Source organism: Actinia tenebrosa, unplaced genomic scaffold (genome assembly GCF_029948245.1).
Source record: "Actinia tenebrosa isolate PJP-AT-01 unplaced genomic scaffold, QUT_ActTen_1.0 PGA_scaffold16__25_contigs__length_10494907, whole genome shotgun sequence".
In the NCBI taxonomy this organism is placed as follows: domain Eukaryota; kingdom Metazoa; phylum Cnidaria; class Anthozoa; order Actiniaria; family Actiniidae; genus Actinia; species Actinia tenebrosa.
Window position 1 is genome coordinate 9740213 of NW_028292576.1, and position 26101 is coordinate 9766313.

Consider the following 26101-nt stretch of genomic DNA (forward strand, 5'->3'; position numbering starts at 1 on the left):
CCAAAGGAGTAGTGGTTGGTGCCGTGAAGACTTCTGTGTACTATTGCACTATTTTGGTGATTCTGACAGAGAACATTGGGATATTTGATCTTGTTGCGTCATGGCGCAAGATGCAATTCACAAGTAGTGTGACATTCTGTGTGACATGCATAACACAAAACTGTTTATTTTGTGGCCTAAAAAAGAGCAGAACCTGCAAATATTCTAATATCATGTAGTTGAGCAAAATCATTCTTTTCTGTGAACCATTCCATTATTTTTGACTAACATTGCAACGAGGCCTCTGTGCATGATACAGGCAACCCAGTGAATGCCTGTAGGGCCTCTTGTTTATTTCTCACTCCTGTGTTTGCTGTTTTGAAACCACAGGAACAGTAATAGAACCTCAGGAAACTAGGGTAAATATGAGGTGTGGTTGGATTTACCGACCTGTAACTCAGCCGAGAATAAATTAAGACATCTGTCTGGGTGAGTTCTAATTTATTGATAATATCTTTTTAAACTTTTCTCATAACAATTCATAAGATTCTAACAATTCAGAGAGCAAAATAAAAACACTTTGTCTCACGACAATTAATGTGATATTAAATTTCATAATTTTTCAAGTCCTAAGGTGATGTATGCAATATATGTTCCTTAGCCTTCTTTGACCTTGTGGAAAACTTGACTGTAAGCCGAAAGGTAGAATTTAGGCATGAAGGATTTTTTTTGATGTAATATTTCAAACACACGAGAGAGTTCTTCCTCCGATTTCCAAACACCGAAAAGTGAGTTGAAAAAACGAGGCTGTTGGGGTGGGGTTTGAGGTGTTTGGAAATCGGAGGAAGAACTCTGTCAAGTGTTTCAAATTACTTCTCAAACTCATGAATATTTCTTGGAGAAAATCAAAGAAAAAGTTTACGAAATTTAATGCAAATTAAGAACACATTTCCAAACCACCGTCACAGTAGTGATTTGCTTTGTTTTCTCCTCATTAAATATTCATGAGTTTTAGAAGGACTATTCTCAAAAAAAGTACTTGGATGCCGAGTAAACTTAGAAATACAAAAGAAATTACACTTTCTCTTGATGGAATTTGTGTCGTTTCTTTTGTATTTCCATGTTAGCCTCACATGCAAGACACTTTTAAGAAGGGTCCATTGGGTCAGTGTGTTTGATACACAAATGGAGAGGCTACGCAGTTTCAAATACGCTGTTGCTCAGGGTTAGCCTCGCTTATGTAGAATATTCATGTGTTCCAGTGAAGGACGGTGAAATTTCTAAGTCTTTGTATTGTTGAAATTGTATACAGCTATTTCAAAAAAGGTTGAATACTGAATACTGCATACTGAATAGTGCATTCCAAGACCAAAGGGCATTGTGGGTCTCGTTAATTTGAAATAAAAAGTAAATATACAGCAATTAACTCTCTACATGTCGTTAGTATATTGTTTCAGATGGAATACACTAAAAATAGAATAAATAATTATTATCAATCCTACTTCAGACAATGTCACTATGACCCACAATGCCCTTTGGTCATGAAATGCACTATTCAGTATGCAGTATTTAGTGTTCAACCTTTTTGAAATAGCTGTATTCTTTATTTTACCGACCATGGGTATTTGTAAATACTTTGAGATCAGATGAGGCTTACCATGAATAAACAAATCCAATCAAGTAAACACATTCCTCATGCAGCATTCACAATTTTCCATACATTGGTTCACTGGTCAAACACAAAGCATTCAGTCGAGGTTGAAAGGTTCAAATTTGAATAATCCTTTGAAAGTACCTTGGCACCTTGCTTGAGTGCTTTGTGCTTGACCAGTGTCAGAACAGATGTATGGAAAATGGTGAATAATCATGTGTGCCATGACCTACTAATACTATCCATCTTCTCCAAACGAGTAATATTATTCTAGCATCATCTACAAAGCACACATTAATTTACACTCTTAATTGTGTGGCTATCTGCATCAAGGACTTGAGACCAGGCATGAATGAACTGATCTCTGAGAAGCTACCACTGGAAATTAAACCTGTATGGGCCATCAGACCACGAGGATAGTCGCCTGATTGACAAGCCTGAGCAATTTCATGAAGTCCTGTCAGGATGGGCTTGGACAACTGAAATAGTAACATAATGAATATCAAAATTGGCAGTGAGAGCACTAATCTCTCACCAACGCAACCCAAGTTTGCTTCCTGGGGTCGCTTCCTGGACTCAGAGTGTTATGTTAGTTAAAGGGGCACTTGGATGAAAATCAATGAAAATTGGAAATGACTTGAAACTTGGTTAAACTTGTCTATATGACCCCAATAGTAGCCAAGCAACATGTTTCCTTTACAGTCAAAAGTGGCGGGAAAAATTTATCGATTTCATTCAGCATCTAAATTGTGAGTAAATGACGTCATTTACTCAACCCTATTGTTCTTTTCGCTTTTTTGACCCAAAATATCTCAACAGCGAGTGGCTCCCAGGCTAAAATTTTCACTAATCTGATTTTCATAATCATAATTGAGTCATATTATCCTCGAATACTTCAATTATTTGGACCTTCAAAAATCGGGGCGTTTTCATCCAAGTGCCTCTTTAAGAGTTGTTTGTTGATTCTCTCCTGTGTTTCAAGAATCCTTCTCTGAGTGCTCTGGTTTTCCTCCCTCCACAAAATCAACTCAGGTTTATTAGCCACTGGCTATTACATGCTTTTACCTTTTGCTCACGAAGTCTGTCATAAAGACCCTCCAATCTCTTTGAAACTTCATCAAGCTTTCTTTTTGTGTGCTGAAACATGGAAACCTTAAAGTTAGTAGGAAAGAAAATGTCCTCGAGGGAGCTCAGTGAAAGAACGTTATTTTCCCTCATCAAATCATGCCACATTAATACCGATAGAGACTGTACTTACTGGGTTATTTGCCATGTCTTTACATCTCTGTACTAAACCATTGAATGTCTCCTGTATAACAACATGCTCAGCAGGTAGAGGGCCTTTAATAATCTCTGCTGGTTTTTCCTAAAATTAAGAAAATGTAATAAATCAGTTGGGCTGTTTCTACGGTGATTTTGACTACCTTAAAACATTACCCACTTTAACTCCCACTGATGATGAAAAGGAAATACAAATATTGTGCCGACCTTAAAAGGTTGCAATGTGCAACAACACAACTCAGGGTTCCAGTATGTCTGTTAACTGTCATGTTTTACAGTCTGCCATCATTCCATGCATTGTGGTTGATTCAGAGTCATGTTTCAGCTGTTCATCTTAACAATTCATTACCAGGGGAACCGTCTGTGGCCAGGTACTGTGCAGTGATATGTCCAGTGATAATATCTCACATACTGTCATGTTTTTTTGATGGTAATTTGTCCAGGTAATTTGTCCAGGTAATATGTCCAGGTAATATGTACAGGTAATGTTCCAGGTGAAATTTTAAGTAAAAATTAAATACAATTGACCTTATTCGTTGTGGTGCAATGTTTTCTTATTACAGACCACAATGCCATTCCCTAGAGAATATGATTCTTTGTTTGAGTTGTATCCATATTCATTTGTCTTCTCATGTGCAACCGTTAAGCAAAGAAATAATACTCTAGGGAATGGCACAGGATCTGTAGTTGGAAAACATTACACCACAACAAATAAGGTCAATATTGCATTTAATTTGAGGTGAATTAGATCTATTAATACAGCCATAAATTAAGTTTGCTTAAAGGTAATTATACTACACATTAGTAGGCTATGTTTAGTGGTGTTTTTTTTTTAAATTATATAGTAGAATAAATCTAATAAGATTTATTTAACATTATCTGAATTCAATTTTTTTCAAAGATGTATTTTATATATTTTAAATTTTTTTAAAGGTTTTTTTTTTTCAATGAAAAAGAAAGACAGTTTTTGTTGACTCTTGTATGGAGGTTGACAGCTTATTTTTAAAAACAAGATATTCAAATTTTGATGAAAGACATGGAAGGTGAAAAGAAATTACAAAATGAAATGAAAATACTGGAAAGAAAGAACAAAAAACAAAAACATAAACAAACAAACAAAATAAACAAACAAACAGACAAATAAAAACAAGAAAAAATCAATGGCATTCATGCAATAAACCAATGCTTTATCTTGCAATTTTACTTGCTCATTATAATCTTTACATGCATTATGCAATTATTTTAATGTCCTAATGTAATGACATCAAATCCATGTCAGCATTTTGCGCTTGATATTAACCAATCATACGTCATGAAATAAATCATATAAAGTTAATAATGTTTGCAAGAAATTTTTTTAGGATTTTCTCCCTAAATTATCAACAATCGAGTTGGAAGCTGCATAGAATATTTAATGTAGAGGTAGTGTATGCTTACTGAATTCGTTTAACCACTTTAAAAAGGAATTTATCTTCAATAATGAAAATTTTGAAGGCTCTTTTGTGAGAATCTAAAAGTTTTTATGGTGGATATGGTGTAGTTTTAAAAATCAAAAATTTCAGATACCACCGTATCTTGTAAAAGTAGTCTATCAGTCATGTTGAAAATATTTAAGTTAATAACAAGTGTCTTTAGTGTGGTACAAGTCGGCATCTTGTCTCTGTAACTGTATGGGTTGTTCTATCATCCATGTGTTTGTCGTAATAGGGTTATAGGGTTGTGGTAGTAACATGTCGTCATGTGGTAAGGGTGATGGATTTCCACTATGATATTCATCATATACCTGAGCAACAGCAGGACGAGGGCTGGGGTAGCTGGGCGGGGCACCAGGGGGGCCAGATTGCTGCATCATGTTGGGGCCATCAGGTGCAGGTTGAAGATGACTGCTTGGCGGAGCTAAAAGAAGGACAAATTTAAAGTTCAGAGTTTTTTTGTAGGTTGTTGTTATTGCTTTATAAAGAAGTTAAGAAAAATTACCATCATCCTTTTGTATCTCTATACTTGCATAGTTAAATAAATTATTATACAAATTAATAAATTATTATATTCTTAGCTCTTCTACTTAAGGAAGCTTTGAAAAACTTTGGAAGCACGGGTCCAGCATGCGCTTCTTATGCATAGTCTCTCACCAATGCGGCCTGAGTTCGAGCCCTGCCGCGCTCAGTTTTGTATGTGAGTAGAGCTGTCTGTTGTTTCTCTCCTGTGCTTCGAAGGTTTTTCTCCAGGTTCTCCGGTTTTCCTCCCTCCGCAAAAATCAACTTCTAAATTCCAATTTGATCTTGGGATTTCACCTAACATGGATCTGAGGGTTCCGTTCGTGATTGTCCTACTCTGTGATTGTCCTCAAAACTGGTAGAATTTTTTTATTAAGTGGAGTTTATCCATTTTGTTTTTGGCTACCTACAGGAATGTCTTTATTTTTTAAAATTTAATATTCTAAAATATACTAACAAAATTTCATGTAGGTCACAAAGGGGTTGAATGGTTTCAGTCTTCGGCCTATTATTGGAATTGAAGTTTATGAGAAAAAAAAATTTTTTTCATGTTAAAAGTTACTAACTAAAACAATTTGATTCACCTTGATATCCTTCCTCCGTAAAAATCAACATGAGAATTGAGATTTGTATCACAAACATAGAGTACTGAATGTAGTGGTGGTAGTGGTGGTGTGTGTGAGTGACAGTGGCCCAAGTTGGAGAGCAGTATTTATACTGAACTTGTTCATTCTCATTATCATCAACATTATCATCATCCTCATTGTCGTCATCATCATCAACACCATCATCTTATTGTCACTACCATCATGGTCACCATCAGTGCCATCATCATCATCATCATCAACACCATCATCGTCACCACCATCACTGCCATCATCATTGCCATCATCATCATCGTCATCAACACCATCATCATCACCACCATCATTGCCATCATCATCATTATCATCATCAACACCATCATCGTCATTATCTTAAAGGATTAAATTCCTACCCTGCTGCTGCTGCTGATACGGTTGCTGTTGCTGATACTGTTGATGCTGCTGCTGCATTGGTTGCTGTTGCCGTTGGTCTGGTACACCAAAGATCGGCATTGTGATGGGAGCAGGGGGGGTATAGTCACTGGTCTATAAACAGAAATAAGATGTTGATGTTTATTGCAGCAAAGAAAATCATTTTACCAAAGATGCCTAATAATGCCACAGCAAATATCAAATCCATTTTAATGGTACATTATTTAAGTACAATGAAGTCTTTTTATATCGAACCCATGACATCTTAAAATTCTCGTTATCTCAAAATAAACCTTTTTAGAATTCCAGCAAAACCTCTGTGTTCCTTGATTACAGGCTCGTTTACTCAAGGCTAGCCTTATTTCAGTATCAAAATATTTGCAAATCTTTACAGTAACTGAAGTAAACAATGCACAATTTCAACAATACAAGCACTTTGAAATAATACCACAGACCTTCACTGGAACAAATGAATATTCTACACAAAAAAAGGTAACCCTGAGTAACAGAGAAGTTAAAGCTAGAGTATTAAGGCTGCATCCCGTGGACTCACATCACTATTTATTATACCCTGGATATTTTGAAACCCACTTAGTTCAAGCCCTTTCCTTGGCCCCCAGGAAGTTGAGATACTGGTTATAAGACTGTAGTGTATGAGGTTCGTAATAATAACTTTCTTTGTACCTGTTGTTTTCTCTTGGGCATAAGGTGAGTATTACTCCATGCACCTGCGGCACGATGAGACAAAACGCTGTCAGTATAAATTGTTTACTAAATAGACAACACTAATTAAATCAATTACCTGACGATGGGGGTGGTCCAACAGGTGGTGGTCCAGTAGGTGATGGCACATTCCCCTGAGGAGCACCAGGAGTCAGTACTCCGGGGTAGCTGCCGGGCATACCCTGTGATGCTGGGTTATACATTTGTGGCATGCTGGTAGTACCCTGTGTCGGCAATGGCTGAGAGGGCGGGGCAACCTTAGCTGTCTGGGAAACTGGTGGTTGCATTGGCACATTACTGGGTGGTGGTTGGAACTGTTGAGGTTGGTGAGCACTCCATGGTTGTTGCGCCCCTTGTAGGGGTGGGTGAATATTAGGGGTGTAGTATGGTGATTGACTAGTAGGGGGTGTTCCAGCATTTAATCCAGTGTTTGGTTGATTTGGCACAGATGGTGGTTGGGTAGGAGCTGGTTGATATGCCGCAGGGTTGTAGAATGGTGTTGGTGCTTGATGCTGTGGTTGTGTTGGTTGGTAAGGAGAAGGTTGTGATACTGCAGCTGGTTGGAATGTAGGGCCTGGTGGCTAAGAAATAAAATAATAATATCTTAATAATCATTAAAACTAGAAGTTCTACCAAAGCTACGCAGAACAGAGAAAAGTTGAAACAGATGTGGAGATCATGACAACCAAACTGTGGACCTCTAGCTCGGAAGGCAATGAGTTAACCAGTTGTACTCCACCTGCTTCTATAGCCTAATGTCTATTGCCCATTAACCTGTCATAATGTGTGTCTCTATCACATGTTACATAGCAATGAAAACAGTGCTATGAAGTCACAACAATTGTCCCCAATTAGTTTGTTTTTGTAGCTAAATAACTTGACACTTTTTAATAAAGTTTATCTATCTATCTATCTATCTATCTATCTGTCTGTCTGTCTGTCTGTCTGTCTGTCTGTCTGTCTGTCTGTCTGTCTGTCTGTCTGTCTGTCTGTCTGTCTGTCTGTCTGTCTGTCTGTCTGTCTGTCTGTCTGTCTGTCTGTCTATCTAACAGTGAAAAAGCAATGAAAAACAAAGTTTTCTATTCTATTTTCATACCTGTTGAGGCCTTGTCTGTTGCATTCCATACTTTGGTTGCTGCTGTTGCTGCTGCATAGTTTGTTGCTGAGGGGCAGGTTCTGCCAGTACATTCATTCTTTGGAAGGGGAAAGCTGGTGGCGCAGATGACGTGGTGAGGTGGCTGGGGTTTTGGGAGTGGAACACGCGATCTTTCAACACTGCAAGACTGGACTGTAGAGAAAAACAGACAATAAAATTATAATCCAGTTCAGAATTTTAAAATGACTGTGTGTCCTAAAACTGAATTGGAATAGGTAGGAGTATGATGACGAAATTTGTTTAAGTTAATTGCTATTTAAACTGCTGAACAGAAATCTAAAGTAACACATCCTAGTGTTAAAGTGGTTGGCAAATTAACATCATAATGGCAATGTTCATAAGCTTTACAACCACCTATAAAATTCCTTTATTTTAAAGTCTAATTTTTATTCTTTTGATGGTTTCTGTTTTCATTTGATTACAAGTTACTGCTTTGCACCTCATATCTCAGCACAAGATTTCTTTATTTGACATTAATTAATGGGTATTCCTGTGGATTTGGTGGGGCACTCATGTTTGTGTTTCAAGGTTAATCTTTCACATTGAACAAAAGGACCTTTGAGTGTCAAACAAAAGGCTGAATCTATTGTGCTAGGTCCTCTCAGCTGATGTCAACGAGTGCTAACCATGAAATATGTGTGTCATGGGAGAAAGTGGTACATTACGTCCTCCCCATGATTGACACCTTGGCTTGATGTCAATTTTTACCTGGTCTCCTGATGCATTTAGGTATCCCATGGCTGTCTCTAGGCAACCCTGAGCAGCCAAGATAGTCGAGTATTTACTAGAAAACAGGAACAACAATATTATGGGTTAGGTCAAAGCAATGATCATGTTACAGGACCTGACTTAGAGGGTAGGGGAGGGTAGGAAAAGGGTGGGGAGGGGTTTGGTTACTTGGTATCCACCGCCTCTCTAAGACTACATGAGAGATGAGGCGGTAAGCCGTGTGGGATAGGCTCGGAAATCTTATAAGAACATGCGTAATAGGTAAATTACGAGCCTTGTATGAAACGACTGAAGAAGAGGGCCAATGGGCCTTTCACAACTTCAAGTCACGTAAAATGAGCCAGCTCAACTAGAAACCCTGAACAGCTGTTTCAGCCTGTATTGGGCCTTGTCAGCACGGCGTATCTAGTGAGCTGGTAGAATCCCACGAAAAAGTAGTACATGAGAGATGAGGCGGTAAGCCGTGTGGGAAAGGTTCGAAAATCCCTCTAAGACTACATAATTATATAACATTTTTTCAAATCTTATCTCATTCAAAACATTTTTCTCCCAGAACTTTTCTTTAGCCTTGACAACATTGACAATCACAACTACTGCATCATAACATTGTTCATGACAACTAACATCAAGGAATACCTCAGTTTTTCTGCAAGAGCATTGGATCCACTATCAATGATCTGTCGTCTTTCTCTCTCTACAGCCTTCTTCAACACCATGACTTTCTCAACTAAATCCTTTGGAGAAATTATATTACTGGATAAGATGATGATGATGATGATGATGAGAGTATGATAATTATGGTGAAAACGAGAATGACAAAATCTTAACAGCGATGATGATGATGATGATGATGATGGTATTTTGGGCAGTGATGATGATGTCAGCATTACTGGAAACAATTGTGGTGGTGATGGTGGTGGTGGCGGCAATGGTGATGATGATGGTGAATATATGATAATGATGATTGTGATGGTTCAAAACTGGACCTTACTGTACCTGCAAAGCCAGTGGAGATGGTTCGACAGGCATACTCCTTGACCTAAACAAAAGAACATAACCACCATCACTAAACTCTCCACATTCTTTTGGCTGAGGTTTTGGCTGCTTTCAAGCAATTATTTACTACTCTTGTTTGGTTTCCTGTAGCTCAAACAGTTTAAAATTCCATTGTCAGGGCACAAAATTAACAAATAAAGCAGAAGAAAAGCTAACACTTTCACATATGGCAATGATATTTTTGAGATCATATACCCACCAGCATGCCACAAATTTCTCCACGTTTCCGGCACAGATATAACAGATCATTGCATTAGAAAAGTGCCTGTCTCCCTCTCCTTCTAGTCGTTGACCAAGTAAATCACACAGTGAAGTAAACTCCTCTGGTTTGGCATATGTCACTAGTGCCGCTAGAGCCTCTTTCCAGTTTTCTAAGACACAGTTTTCCACTACGTCTCTCCAGTCACGGTTTATGACAACTGACATCAGCTACGCATAATATGTAGGTAAAAAAAAAAATGAATGTTAGGTAAGACTAATTCACACAGGGACTTTGGAGAAGCAGAGGCTACATCAAAACAAAGGAAAAGGTCGGGTGCGGTAGGGGAGAGGGATAACTTCTGCAGCTCTTGCTTCTTACTTACCCTAGCCACATTGCTCTTGCTTTTCTCAAAGTATCTCTTCTGGATCCTTGCAAGAAGATCTGGCCCACCAGCAATGGCAAGAAGAAAGGCATCTGCCTGATATACGAGATCATAAGAAACATATTGGTCAGTAACTAGAAAAAATTCCAAATTTACAAATATATTAATATTGCATTTTATGGGATGCCTGAGCTTATTTTTAACACGGGAAACCCAAATCCAAAAGCATCTGCTCATCATATTGAGTAAGACTTGGGTCAATAGACTAATGGGCATAATTTTTCCCCATTACAGACCACGTGTCATACCCTAGAGTATTATTTCTTTTTTTAGTAGTTGCACATGAGAAAAAAAATCTTATTTTCAAGAGAATTATGAATGGTTTGAAGTGGGAAAACATTAAACTGAAAGCAAACAGGTCTAGATAGACTTTAAACATAAGTTGATGGAAATCAATTTTTCCAAGTAAATCAAAATTTTTCTTCATGGGCTCCCTGTGCTCAGTTCTCACCACAGGCAACCCACTAGGACATTTTCCAGTTAGCTTTGCTCACCATTCTTTCCTTGTGCACACACACATCTACTGCAGCTTCAAAGTTTCCAGTTAATAAAGCTTGGCTTATAAGACCATCAGTATCTGGTAAAGAATAGATGAAATTATAAATGAAAAATGAATGAAAAAATAAATGAAAAATGAAACTGAATGAATAGAAAAATGAAAATGAATAAAGGAAAATTGAAAGATGAATTTATTAATGCATATCTTACCATCATCTGTTGGTATCTTGAAAGGAAGAGCTTGAGGAACAGCAGCTAAGGAAAATGAAATAAAAAAATAGACTGAGACCCCAGAGGTTCTTGAATTTTCAAATATCATTAGAGCAAAGAGAGTAGGTTCTACTCTATTAACTAACTGATGACAGGAAGAGCTTCAGTAACAGCAGCTAAGAAAAATGAAATTAAAAAGTAGACTGAGACCCCAGAGGTTCTTGAATTTTCAAATATCATTAGAGCAAAGAGAGTAGGTTCTACTCTATTAACTAACTGATGACAGGAAGAGCTTCAGTAACAGCAGCTAAGAAAAATGAAATTAAAAAGTAGACTGAGACCCCAGAGGTTCTTGAATTTTCAAATATCATTAGAGCAAAGATAGCAGGTTCTACTCCATAAACTAACTGATGATTCTTCAACAGAGAATGAACAAACAATGAAGAATGAACAAGCATAATAGGACATTTGCATTCATTTTAACCCCCAATACCATAATGCTTCGCAAAGTTTCTTTCTTATTAAAATTTGTATTCCCTCTTGAGAATAGTAAGACAATTAGTGCTAATTAACTGAACCAAAGAAAGTGTGCAAGGGAATCTGGTAGTAGAGGTCAATGACACCATCATCCAAACATCCTATAACTTGTACAATAGTACAATCAACTGAGCTACAGTAAGCTGTTGACTAAACCTTTTGCAAAAAAGGTTGGTGAAGATTTTGTCACATGTCCCATATTGCCCTACCAAGCTTGAAATGTATAATATTCATATATTGTAAATGATGTGAGCACAGAAGACAAAAGAATGCAGATGAAGTTTGAGAATACCTTTTAGTGATTGGATTTGGTTTCTATTCTTGGATACACATCGCAGTTTATTTCAGGCTTGGTATGCAAAATGCAACAAAACCATCAAAAACCCTTTTTTGAAATATCAATGTATAAGTATGGATAGCAAACATTTCATACCAATGTCACCAGAGGTGTCAACTGTCAGTGGTGCTCCTGATGCGATGGCATCAAACGCTAAAGCTGCTTCACTGCTACTCCCAGTGTCTGACAGTGGAGTCTGGATGTCAATCAAACAGAAACAATGTCAAATTTCATTACAATCAGTCAATAGCTGATTTGGTAAAAATTTGAAAAAACAATTTACCATGTGGGGAGAAAAGATTGGAATAGGCTAAAGGTGAGGTGTTTGGCAAGAGCTAGTGTACAGCAAGGCTGAATGAATGTGGTTATCACCCAAATGTGGTGGTTACTGTATCTTCCTAGGCAAAACAAAATGTCACCCTCGCACTGCCTTTCTTTACCCAGGTGTGAAAATAGGTACCAGGAATTTAACTGTCTAGCGTTTACTCCTTATTTGCAAAAGAGTCTTAAAAAAGGGAATGCATGAGTTATTTACCTTTGATTCCCCAAATTCAGGGACTGAAGGAGTGGTGGCTCCACTTGAGTAAACTCTGTCACTTGTTTTACCAGAATTATACTAAGAAGAAAAAATAAGACGATGATCATAGAAAACAAAAGTTGGGCAATTTAAGGGAAAGGATATTGAGTATAAGAAAAGAAAGATGGATGGATGAGAACAAAGTAATAAATGGATGGATGGATGGATGGATGGATGGATGGATGGATGGTTTGATGGATGGATGGACGGATGGACGGATGGACGGACGGATGGTTTGATGGACGGACGGACGGACGGATGGGTAGGTGGATGGGTGCGTGGGTGGGTGGATGGATGGATGGATGGGATTGAGAAAAATAGGAAGGAAAACAGGAAGAAAAACAAGACAGGCATGAGATTATAATCAATTTTAGAATCTTTACCCCTGAGGTCAATAGCTGCATCTTTTGTGCAAGTTCTTCTGCATCAACCCCACCAGTACTATCTCCTAACCCCTGCATTCCTGTAATACTTGCAACCTACAAAATCAACAATAATCATCATTATCATATCTTGTCTTTGAGAGACACGAGTATTGGTATTTTAAACCCAATTCATGTTGTAGAACTGGTAAAAAATGCAAAACTTCTATTGCTATGTACTACAGAACTGTACTGGATGGTGTGGAACCCGCTGCTTAAGGAATATAAAATGTGTATGTCTCTATACTGTGATATAAACAGCTGTAGAGCAAGAGAGAAGCAAGCTTAGGAACACAAGTGTTTCTCTTGCTTCTTGAGTGCTCTACAGCTCCCAGAGTGTTTATATCACATTACAGAGGCATAAGCAGGCATTTTATATTGCTCTCACAAAACATTTTTGGACAACTTTGTGTAAGTGTGATATAATATAATATCTGATATAAACACAGTGGCCAGCCAATTGGTGCACATGTTATACTTCAAAGACTCTACAAAATATAATACATAGATACTATTACCTTCTGGGAGAGTTCACTGGTGTCATAACCAAGCAGTGTAAGAAAATGCTTTCTTGGTTCCCTCTCAAAGTTGATCTGCAAAAAAGATCAAAATCAAATCTGACCTGGCAGCATAACATCTGTTTACAGACCGAACGTACCGGGCTCTCCATGAGCAACACTAAGGTAATAATTACATGAAATAGAGAGAATAAGAGAAAAATATCATTTCTCTCTATTTCATTATACACACCGAATGCATAATTTATTACTACTATAATAATATGTTGATTTTTATGGTGGATAACTGGAGAAACCAGAGAAAACTATCAGGGCTAAAACAATGGCTGCTTCATGGCCAGACAAGATGACTGGCCATAAACAGATCAGGGTGTGACCTGTTGGTATGACCAGTCAAGAGGACCAGCCTAATAGTCCTTTAATCAGACAAGTGCTAGTTTTGACTGGCTACTATTATTGTTTGCCCTGCCTTGTGACAGGGGAGAAAACAATACATCAAACAAACTCAATACATATGAGGTTAAGCCAAGCATCAAAGCATAGGATAAAATTATAAAAAAACCTAACCTTATTCCTACCTTGAGAAAACTCCATAAAGATGAAAACAATACATCAAACAAACTCAATACATATGAGGTTAAGCCAAGCATCAAAGCATAGGATAAAATTATAAAAAAACCTAACCTTATTCCTACCTTGAGAAAACTCCATAAAGATGAAAACAATACATCAAACAAACTCAATACATATGAGGTTTAGCCAAGCATCAAAGCGTAGGATAAGATTATAAAAAAAACCTAACCTTATTCCTACCTTGAGAAAACTCCATAAAGATGAAAGCAATACATCAAACAAACTCAATACATATGAGGTTTAGCCAAGCATCAAAGCGTAGGATAAAATTATAAAAAAAACCTAACCTTATTCCTACCTTGAGAAAACTCCATAAAGTCCTTTCCAATTCATGTGTACTGTTTTGTATTTTATCATTACAATAGTCAATGAAATTTGCCGATACAAGCGCACCCTCTAGTTCAACTGATCGCCGGACCAGTTCACCCTCTGTTACGACTTGACTTATATGAACCTAAAAAAAGAACAAATACTAATAAGTCGACAGCTATAGTATAGATAAATATATACTATAGATATAGTAGGAAATACATTTTCATTTATCAGTAAAGGTTTGATAATATGGGCAAAAAAATGCATAACTTGTTTAGCAAGATCGTCTTATCAGCATGTGACAAATTCTCCTTGTTGTGCAAATTAGAAACTCTCTCTATTGTGTAGTTCAAAAATTATCCATAACCCCCTCACCCCCCTACTCCTGGAAATTCCAATTTTCTTCCAGACAAACTCTGTAATTTTTGTACTTTCTCTGACCCCCCCCCCCCCCCCCCTTCTTCCCTTGGGGTGGGTATGGATAATTTCTGGAGTTACACATTCTTTGCAACAAGGAAAATTTATTGCACTCAGAATAATAATACGAACAATGCTCTGCAACTTGCAATACAACAATGTTGTAACAATGTGGCTTAGTTGCCTGTATTGCTGCATCTTAAATAAAATAGGAATATTTTCTGGAGAAAAAATACCTGGTTAGGTGTAGTATCCTTATGTTGACCAAATGTAATAAGCTTTCCACCAAACTACAAACATAATAGATAAAATTTTTAAAAACACCAACATAGAGTACAGAAAATTTATTCAAAAGAACTTACAGCAAATTTAGCTCCACAAGGCCTTCTTAGCCACTTTGGTGGTTTCTTGAGTGGAGCAGCAGTAGTGACTTTTTGTTGTTGCTGTTGCTGTTGTTGAAGCTGCGATCCAAATGGGTCATCAGCATCAAACGCATCATTCACCTTTTGTTGCTCTACCATTTGTTCAGTCGTTCCTCCCCCCATCAATGAAAACAGGCTCACATTGCCGTCAAATGAAGAGGTACAAATCATCGCTGGATTTCTGGGGCACCACCTCACGTCGAAACTCCACTGTGATGTTGTGGGGAGTTCGTAAACTATTTCATTTCCAGGTGTCTGTTCATTGGGATTCCAGCACAAGATGCGATTATCCTAAAAAAAACAAACATATACAGTATTATAGATAAGAAAATTGCCTGATGAGCTCCCTGTGGCCTTCCACAGGAATCCCAATAAACTCAATAGTTGATTTAGTCTGTGACTAGATATGGAGTGTGTTAGTATCTAGGATTCCAGGTTGTTATAACAAAAATAACAGCATATAGATTTACTTAGTCTGAGACTGACCAATGGGTTCCCTGTGGTCTTCCACAGGGATCCCAATAATTATAATTTTTGCATGCAAACTTTCATCAAGAATTGTTCTTACTTTTGCACAGCTCATGAGTAAATCAGGATCTTGAGGACACCAAGCAATAGATAGAATACCCCTGAAAAAAATATAAACACATCTTGTATAAGAACTAATATAGTCACACTGATGTAGCCTATTGAAACAAGGGACCTTAACATAGACAAGCATCAAGAAAAGTCATTTTTGTTTTACAACAGTAACACTTAATAGCCAGCAGCTAACAAATGGGTGGCCTTTATTTATGTTGGAATTGAAATTTAAAAGTTAATTTTTACAGAGGAAGGAAACCGAAGAATCAAGAGTAAAACCCTTGAAGCACAGGAGAGAACCAATGAGCACCTCTACTCTCATACAATACTGAGTCCAGGCAAGCATTCGCACTGCTAAGCTACCTGTGCTTCCAGTAAAGTGTTGGTAACTTGTTTTCAATACTCACCGTTGATGTCCCTCAAGGACCTTCATGGGTGATGTAGCAAACCGTAGATCCCACATCTAGAAAAAGCAATATTAACCAGACCAGTTATACAAAACACCCAAGGATGTGCTCTGCATATGTAAAAGAGCGCGTCTATATCACGTATAGACAGTAAACACATTAGCATGCCTTTTTGAAATATTTGTATTCAGAGTAAAGGGTTCATAATTAAATTTATATTAAAAATGATATTAGTTGACAAAAAATTTCTTTGTAAGATTCAGGATTGATTATTTAAATATTTGCTAGTTTAAATGCAGTCACCATGAAGCATTGCAATTTTCTTTATTATTGACTTGAAAAATTTGAATGTAAACACCATTTTCTAGTAACACCAATTTTCCAAAAACTGTCACTCCAGTGTTCTAAAGGTCTACTATTTTTTCGTAAGATGGTTTACCTGTATCACTGGGTAGCGGTCATCTTCTGATGCTAGCACCATTTGGGTTGCTGTATCAGGGTGCCACTCGACAGCCTTGCATCGAATCTTGAAATAAACAAAGATATGATATTAATATTGCCAGCCGTTATTTTAAGCCTTGCCATACACAAGTTACTACTAGTGCAATGAGAATGCTTAAATATGATGAGACAATCATGATCATGGATGGTATTGCGGTAGCGGTATTGCACTTCCATACCATGAGATACAGCTGCACATGTAACGAGAATACATACATGGATATGATACTAAAATGATCACAACAAATCACTCTTATACTGCAAGTTTTTCAGAGCCAAAATGTACTCTAATCTTACCATGGCACTCTGGTCACCAACTTTGATGATAGGCTCATTCTTTCTCAGATCCCAGACCACACAGCGTCCACAGGGGGATGATGACGCAAGGATATGCTGTACTTGTCTATTCCATGCTAGGCAGCTGATATTGTCAGGTGGTAATGACTTGGCTCCAGGAGTAAAGTATTCACCTGGGTTGTTCATGTCCCAGATGAAGATCTCTGAATCACTGGCACCAGATGCCAAGAGGTTGGGCTGGAAAGGGTTGAAATCTAAGGCTTGTACTGCGCCTAAAACAAACACCAATTCTATCAAACCTTGGAAAACACTGGACTGATTGATTAGCTAACTCACAGATCAAACCCTGAAACAACCTCTGGGCTGACCAAAGTCAGAACACAGCTAACTCACAGATCAAACCCTGAAACAACCTCTGGGCTGATCTAAGTCAGGGCACGGCTAACTCACAGATCAAATCCTGGAACAACCTCTGGGCTGACCTAAGTCAGGGCATGGCTAACTCACAGATCATAACATTTGAAGGTTTATTATTTATTTCTGCACTACTTCTAGTATAATCTAGTATAAGTATAATGGTTTACCAGTTATCATTACCTGTGTGTTTTTCATTCTCAGAAAATATGCATCCTCCCTTATCTTTCTTCAGTATTTTATCAGCATTATAGATGACGACACTTCCCTTGTCTGTTCCTCCGACCAGAAGACCAGATTTCGTTTCTGTGGAACCAATACCGAATGGACTCCAAACAAGTTTATGAAATCTGGGAGAAAAATAAAAATGGTTTTTCGTTGTTGAAAGACTAACGTGCAAAACTTCACCTATTGGGCACACTTAGTCCCAGCGGGATTAATGAACGCTTTGCTTAATTTAACTAACCCACTCTTTTGTCTTTTGATTGTTTCTTTCGTTTCCTTGCCCATCTTGTTCTCATTGGTTCCTTTTGTCTTGTTCTTAGTATATAAACACTCATTTCTACCACCTCTTTCTCTTTTACTCCGATGAAGGACTAGCGTCCAAAACGTCAGTAAGTTTTTTCATCTTTTCACGTTGTTAAATTTACCCTTTTATCATTACTGTTCCAAAACTTCAGATAAGAATCACTTTCAGCTGTCTTTTTAGACTGTGAGCAGTCCCTATATTTCCCTTGATCACTGTTTGGCCCATTTACTTTGATTACTTGTGCCAAGCAAGGATTAGTAGCTAGTCTAATATCCCCAGGGGAGGGGTGTGGAGAGTAAGGGACCAAAGGGAAATACAGGGGCTGTTCACAGTTTACTATCTACTTTGTGCCAGGATTGCACATCAGGCACTGACACCCATTTGCCAACAAGCTAAGTATACCTAGTTTATGCTGTGGTCAACAACTTATATTATATCCATTTATAGACCTCCCCAGCTCAGGAGTAATGTTTTCCCATTCATTTCAGACCATGTGTCATTCCCTAAAATATCATTTCTTTGTTTAATGGTTGTACATGATTGCACATAAGAAGACACATGAACATGGATACAACTCAAACAAAGAATATTATTCTCAAGGGAATGACACATGGTCTGAAATGGGAAAACATTGTGCCTGAGCCAAGGAAGTCTATAAATGCTTTATTGCTACTTACTTCAACTCCATACCGCCTTAAATCTTATGGTTATGGCCCTGTGCACGGTGTTGGCGTACAGACGATGCTCGCAAATTTTTTAGTCACAACAGAGTTTGGTTTTTGCCGTATCTCACTCATTTTATCCCCGAACAACTTATATTTTACAAAAAAGAGAAGCTACATTATCAAGGTTTCGACTGCTGCGGTGTATTTTAACACAAATAAGTTAAACCAAAAGATAAGAAGGAAAAACCTCGACTGCCTCCACGAAAAATTGGGGTGTTCAATTGGACACTCGAAATTTTTGTGATCATCACGTACGGCAAATCGTGCCCTTGGTGCCTGAAATCGCGCCTTTCGTGCCTTGGTATCGTGCCTGAAATCGCGCCTTTCGTGCCTTGATATCGCGCCTCAAATCGTGCCTTTCGTGCCTTGATATCGCGCCTCAAATCCACGCTCTTAGTGTCTGGAAATATAATAGTTATCTTTCTTTGGAGCCTGTTGTATAAAATTCTGTAATTTCTATTCATTGCAAAAAAATTAAGCCGATTTTACTTTTATGTAAGGGTCCGCCAATCTAATACGAACTACGCTACAATTGTAGCTAGCTTTCGGCAAGGAATAAAGAAATGTGTTTATTGTGATATTGTTTAAACTATCCACCTAGCTCATTGGTTAAGCCATAACTTTCAAAGTTAGCACATGTTTTTTGTTTTTATTTTATTCAATGTCTGATTTTCTTAACATGAAAGCCTTCCTAAGTTCTATGTGGTTAACAAGGCAAATTGAAAGTGTTTCTTGTCTATTGTTTTGAGCGCCCGTGATTGAACGAATTTTTTTAGTACAAAAGAAACTAACTTCCTCCAAACAAAATTTTTACACAATTTATTTTGAAAATATATGTTTATTATAGTTACAAGACATTAACTTTGTATTGATAACGTTTGAGAAGCCGGTGAACACGATCGCGATGCAGACAACAGGCGTGATTTGTTGTTCGTGTATAAGCTTCACGTGGCAACAATCGAAAAAATCGATGATATAACATACAATTTATTTGTTTTCCTGTTCAAGGGAAGATTACAGTATTATGATATTAAATACGAGAAGCCATTTTCTGTGCATAATTTATTTGTTTGATATTTCGATCACTCTCCAGTGATCATCATCAGACTGAATTATAATTCAAAGTTCAAGTCATTATATTACAGTAGAAGACTCTGAACTTTGAATTATAATTCAGTCTGATGATGATCACTGGAGAGTGATCGAAATATCAAACAAATAAATTATGCACAGAAAATGGCTTCTCGTATTTAATATTATAATACAACTATATGCCCGAATCAATATATTTACAAAGATTACAGGCCCTTTGCAGCTCATCGGAATGCAGCTCATTTTGGAGGGCAAGCAAAATGAGCTGCATTCCGACGAGCTGCAAAGGGCCTATTATTTGAAAAAGTTGTCTTCTACATTGTACCACAACTATCTATCTATCTGAGCTCCTAAAATAAAAACAATTGCAACAGCCAAGAGATTATTAGATGGTTTGCTTCCAGGTTTAATACAATCAAATCTCTGTGATTAGCATTTGTTTACATTACGGTCGACCAATCACAAAGCGAGAAATGATAGAGCGTAAAATTGCAGTGGTACTTGAGTTTGGAAGCTTTTTATCGAGAAGACAATCTCCTTTTTTTCTTTTATTTATCCATCGATCATGAGTAAAACATAAATAAAGTGGATAATCATGTCCCAAGGATCGGAATATAGGAACACAGTGGCCGATATAGATAACAAAACAAGAGTTTTTTTCGTTTTCACACTCGTGAAATTATGATTTTGAATTGCCTAAAATATATACTCGATAATTTTAGGATCAGACGATCGGCTCGCTTCAAAGTAAAGATACACGCTTTCTCACGTTTTGGGGAAAATATTGCAAGATGTTGAATAAACTTGTACAATATTTATCTATTTTGAAGAGAAGATCAGAGGCGTGATTCAGGCACAATGAGCTCGATTCAGGCACGATGAGCGCGATTCAGGCACGATGAGCGCGATTCAGGCACGATGAGCGCGATGGTAAGGCACGATTAGCACTATATCGTGCAACATGAAACAGAAAATGAGGCGTGATAGGCACGATATGAACCACACATAGGCACGACGTTTGGGCGTGAAAGACGCGTTTTAGCGCCGTAAGATTTTTCTCGCTATTTTTTAACCAATTCTAACGCTTGTCTTTTTAACTTTTCTTAGGAACTACAAATCTCAGATGACTGAAAAACTCAAAAATTGTAGCGAATTTTATGTGCACCTGGAAAATATTGAAATTTTTAAGTAAATTGGAAATCAAAATTTTTTTCTTTAAAAAAAGCATTTTTGATCTTTGGTAATTTGCGGCAATTTTCGACAATTATTCGACACATAATTTATTTACTTCTCTAAATTCTTTCACTTCAGGTTTTATGAGCTAAAATTTCATTTCTGAGGTGCACATGAACTATATTTTCTTTGTGTGAAATTTTATTAATAGCCTTTTTATACTCATTGAGAAAATCAACAAAACCTAGCGTTAGAAAAATGGCCAAATTTTTGTACACCAACACCGTGCACAGGGCCTTATCACTCGTTTACTGTCGCTGCACCTGAACTTTGGAATTCACTTCCATCATCACTGCGATCTATATCCAGTCTCTCCACTTTTAAATCTCAACTCAAAACTTATCTATTTAAATTAGCCTTCACTTTGAAATAAGACTTTAAGCACTTAGAGCTGACATGGATAAGCACTATATAAATTGCTATTATATTATTATTATCATTATAAATAGTTAACTAGATTTTTTTATATCTTTATACCTACCTATGCTCTGATTCCAATGTACCACGTCGTGGCATCTCCAAGTCATTACTGGTCAGATCCAAAGCAAAGATCTCCAGTGCTGCACTTGTGCTGAAGGTAGCATCAAGCTGCTGGGCAGCAGTGCCTGTTGCTAGGTACACTGGATACTGTGCCGAAGGACTCCATGCTATATTTGCAGTTCTTTTAATTTCCTTGACTTTCATGGTGTATCTGGAAGACAGACACAATTGGACTATTTATATTTAATGATGATCATCATGACAATAATGAAGATGACAGCATTAATGGTGAAGATAATGATCGTATTTATATTCAGGAAGATTCTCTGAACAACATGCTTCATAGAGAGAAGTGAGAAGTGTGTGGAAGACCATTGGGGATTGAGATGCCTGCTTTTAACCAAAAATGGTAATCTGATATGACTTATCTATGAAGCTTTGACAATGAATATGATTGCCCTCAAAACTACAGCAATGGAAATCGCATTTCTTAGACCCTCAATTTTGAAATATTCATTTGATTTGTGGCATTCCTCTAATAATAATAAATAATAAAACTTAATATTTTATAAGCAAATAAAGAAAATAAGTCAATGAAATACAGAATCTTCCGCGTTTTAATTTTTTTCTATAAAATATATGCATAGGATTCTGAATTCATGATCACTGCCTATAAAATGTGAAAATTTACGAACCAAAAATTATTTACTAGACATTTTATCGCAATATTGGAGCTCGATCTCAAAGCTAGCATTCACTGGAAACGTTAGGAAGATCAACTATTGCTTTAGACCTGTAATTTCACTGCACATCAGAACAAGAAGCTGATTGTTTTGATGCTACGAGACAAAGGTTTACTGTACAACGGTAACTCTACCATCTTTTTACCGGCGACTCCTCCCGACTTACCTTGAAAAAATCTTACGGGATTTTTGAGCAAATCAAGGTTTCCTTGATGTGGTATTGCAATCAAACTCGCAGTTCAGAGCCAGTAGGCTTGGTTTTCTGTTGTAGTTTTGGTGTTATGTTGGATTTTTAGACGTGGATTTTTGGATCGTCTGAAAACAGTTTCAAGCAACGTGGCAAATATTGCGGCTCGTCCTCGACTTCATGTCTGTTGCTGACATACCCTCATCGCTGGCTCAATACATAAATAACATTTTGATTCAAAAATACTTTCAAATAACAATAATAATAATAATAAAACAATAAAAAAAAAAAATCATGAATATAAAATAACAAGTATATGTACAAATTACTTATTTATCGATGAAAATAAATTAATAGCTCAAAACACGAGTCCAGCTCTTCACACTGATATAATATTATATTAAAACCATACATTTATTCAAAAATAAATATTAAAACGAGAATTTTCTTTTTTAACTTTCCAACAGGGATTTTAAACAATTTAAATGTTATGTGCCGGGTAAAATAGTATATTTATTAATATTTCTAAAAAAGCCACAGGAAGCCCAATTCATAAATCTACATTTATTTCTTGTGCATAAAATCTAAAACTATTCAATTTTGTATCATTTAAGTATTCATTCAAAAGTGAATATTTTAGGCTTGCATTTATAAAATAATACATGTAAATAAACTAATAAATCACGGAAAGACCACAGGATGCCCACTTTTGTTAACCTCAAAACACAGGCAACCCATAAATAAGTCTCTTGTGATCCAGAAAAAAACATGGCGTCGGAACGTTTAGGAATACAGGGATTTCTCGACTCAAAAATGTACGAAAAAGTACGACCTGTGTATCCAAAAGAAGCAGTCAAATCCCTTATGACACAGTTAGGCGTTCTGAAAGAAAATGGCGAAGCATATCCAGATAAAACGTTCAATATTCTTGAACTTGGAGCAGGAACTGGCAAATTTACGCGTGTAATGGTAGACGTCCTCAAAGACGCGAAGGTTCGCATAATCGCTAGTGATCCGGTGAAAAACATGCGTGACCAGTTTAAAGAAGTTTTACCTGATATTGAGATCAAACAATTTTCAGCTGAAAATATAGGTAAGCTCTCCCAGGAAGGGCTTCTGGGTACAACTATAGAATACCCCGCAAGGAAAAGGAGTATTATAGTAGGCTGCCTACGCGCCTACGCATTCGTTGTAGGTATAAACAATCAGGTATCTTGGGGTTATGTTTAGGGTTAGAATTTGGGAAGGCTTTGTAGGAATAAACAAAGGCTGAGTAGGCGCGTAGGCTGAGTAGGCTGCGTAGACAGAGAGACGCGATGAAAAATACACTGAGAATTCATATGAAGAATTAATCACCAAGTAGGCCACGCACATTCCTTAGAATTGGCTTTCATTTGGCGGGGTATTCTATAGTTATTCCCACAAGTTACTGTTCTATTGCTTCCACAGACCTCAAAGATGAAAGCATGGATGTAGTGCTATCTGCGAACGCTTTTCATTGGTATGCTGACAAGAAAGAAAGTTTAATAAAAATAAGCCAAGTGTTGGCACCCAGAGGCATGCTCGGCTTGATTTGGACTTATCCAGATTGCCAATCCCAGCCATGGATGCACGACATCTACCAATACTTTGACGAATCTTACCTAAAACAGTGCGTTTTTGGGATACCTCCTCTACATCAAGAAGAAATCCTCAAAGTGATACCATTGTCTGGGAAGTTTGGTAAACTTCAAAGTGATTCTTTCAAGAGTTCTTTGGATTACACTTCCAACAGCTTCTTTCATTTAATATCGTCGTTCAGTGTCTTTAAGACTGCAAGCACACAAGAGAAAGTGGGCTTTGAAAATTTCTTTGTGGAGCTAATGAAAAAGTATTTTGGCAAAGATGGAAATGAGTTGAGCTCTGTTGACTACGTTACGCCAGTATACTGGTGTCAAAAAGTGAAAGCATAAAACATTTTTTAGTAACAAAGTAACTAGAAAGGAAGGTAGAGAAAGAAAGAGATAGGGAGGGAGAGAAAAAGAAAGATAGAATGAGCAAATAGGTCACAATACGTGTCAAAAAGTTTGAGAACGTCTACAAAAAATTGGGATAACTTTTGAAATAGTTTTATTTTACGATAGCTAATAATTATAACAAAATAAGAAAAGATAGAGAGGGAGTGAGCACTTGTATAATACATGGGATTTGAGCAATGAACCTTGACATAACCTTGAACTTGGCCATGCATCAATGAAGCGTGCTTAAGATTGAATATTTCTAGATTGTTATTACACCTTTTGCTGTTCATTAACCGCAAAGGAATATTCATTCAAGCGAAAAAGCATTATCATTAGCGCGAAGAGGCACACAATAACGCGAACGGAGTTTCAAGAGCGCGATGGAACTTTCATTAAGGAATTTAGCATAACATTGGACAATCATGAATATGTCTGTGCAGGTTCATTAGCGTTTTCAAAGTTTCATTAGCGCCTTTGTGCAATCAATAGACAAAACCACACATTCAATAACGGTTTTTGGACATTCATTAGCGCAATACATTATTACTTTACTTTTTACACGGGAATTGTAGGATTTTAGCTTTCTTTACATTTTTTACAACCCATGAATATAATGGGAGACAGAGGAGAAGCTAGAAGGCAAGGCATTCCACTCGGAGAGCTAAGAAAAAGATTGCTTCTTAGAGCGACTACAAGAAACATAAATGTTATCACGCAACAAAAATGCATGCAGTGGTACAACCACATGCAAACCTATCTTCCCAGATGTATGAATAGAGAAGCAATTCAAGGATAAATACACTTCTTTCTTCAATACCTAACGCCATGTTTTCTTTGTAAAGAACGGTTATATTCATGGGTTGTAAAAAATGTAAAGGTATTGCGCTAATGTCCAAAAACCGTTATTGAATGTGTGGTTTTGTCTATTGATTGCACAAAGGCGCTAATGAAACTTTGAAAACGCTAATGAACCTGCACAAACATATTCATGATTGTCCAATGTTATGCTAAATTCCTTAATGAATGTTCCATCGCGCTCTTGAAACTCCGTTCGCGTGTGCCTCTTCGCGCTAATGATAATGCTTTTTCGCTTGAATGAATATTCCTTTGCGGTTAATGAACAGCAAAAGGTGTAGTAGTTCATTTTTAAGTCCTACACTAAAATATTAAGATGAAATAAAGTTTGCAATATGGTATTTCTTTAATAGCGCACACTTTTACCTTTCTAAATCTTAAGCTTGCCACATGACAAAATTTCTTCACAAGAACGCAGGGGGGGGGGGGGGGGGGGGGAAGGGTTGGAAGCACTTTTCGTCATGTACTCTAGTAACACTACGTGCGTGCATCGGTGTTCACGATACCACCAGAAAAAAAGGCTTATAAAAAAATCCCGAAAGAAAGCTTTTTAAAAAAGCATTCCTGAAAGGAACATATTGGCTTAACGTAAAATTCTTTAGTACGTGATGTAGAACAATGCGCTCAAAAAAGTGCTGAATTCATCATTTCACTTGCGCGCTTAACGACTATTTTTGAACAAGTCTATTTGCGGACTAACTTTCAGTTATATTTAACTCACTTGACTAAGATCAAGTTTGTAAGTTTGCGTGTTTTAGGCAATATCTATGGCCGTCATGACTACATTTTTTCAAATTTTTTTAATATGGGAAAATGAGCTTATATAATCTTTCAGAATACTTGACCACGACGCGCAATGCGAGTTTGAACCCACAAATCTATTACTGTGGCTTAATATTGTGAAGAAATGCCAAGTTTTACAATAAATTTTTCTAATCTCTAGT

General features: G+C 37.1%; 2 protein-coding genes across 3 annotated transcripts; one reads left to right on the top strand and one right to left on the bottom strand.

Annotated features, from left to right (window-relative positions):
* Positions 1-463: 463 nt before the first annotated feature.
* LOC116289901 (protein transport protein Sec31A) lies at positions 464-24088 on the bottom strand. Of its 2 annotated transcripts, XM_089031026.1 has the most exons (31): positions 23946-24088; positions 22282-22509; positions 21374-21583; positions 17497-17663; positions 16900-17171; positions 16541-16627; positions 16102-16157; positions 15681-15741; positions 15053-15403; positions 14927-14980; positions 14260-14415; positions 13329-13403; positions 12772-12867; positions 12347-12427; positions 11908-12007; positions 10938-10982; positions 10724-10806; positions 10170-10265; positions 9785-10014; positions 9526-9568; positions 9166-9263; positions 8509-8584; positions 7741-7932; positions 6724-7225; positions 6606-6649; positions 5903-6035; positions 5363-5410; positions 4695-4807; positions 2889-2996; positions 2696-2767; positions 464-2109 (listed from the first exon to the last, which is right to left on the bottom strand). In XM_089031026.1, exons 3-31 carry the CDS (start codon positions 21574-21576, stop codon positions 1930-1932), a joined length of 3822 nt encoding a protein of 1273 aa, XP_088887152.1. In that variant the 5' UTR covers positions 21577-21583; positions 22282-22509; positions 23946-24088; the 3' UTR covers positions 464-1929. The 2 variants fall into 2 exon arrangements, with proteins under 2 accessions (XP_088887152.1, XP_031552703.2); XM_031696843.2 differs by lacking the exon at positions 5363-5410.
* LOC116289902 (uncharacterized) lies at positions 23063-25498 on the top strand. Its single transcript, XM_031696845.2, has 2 exons — positions 23063-23395; positions 23752-25498. Exons 1-2 carry the CDS (start codon positions 23071-23073, stop codon positions 24252-24254), a joined length of 828 nt encoding a protein of 275 aa, XP_031552705.2. The 5' UTR covers positions 23063-23070; the 3' UTR covers positions 24255-25498.
* Positions 25499-26101: the final 603 nt, after the last annotated feature.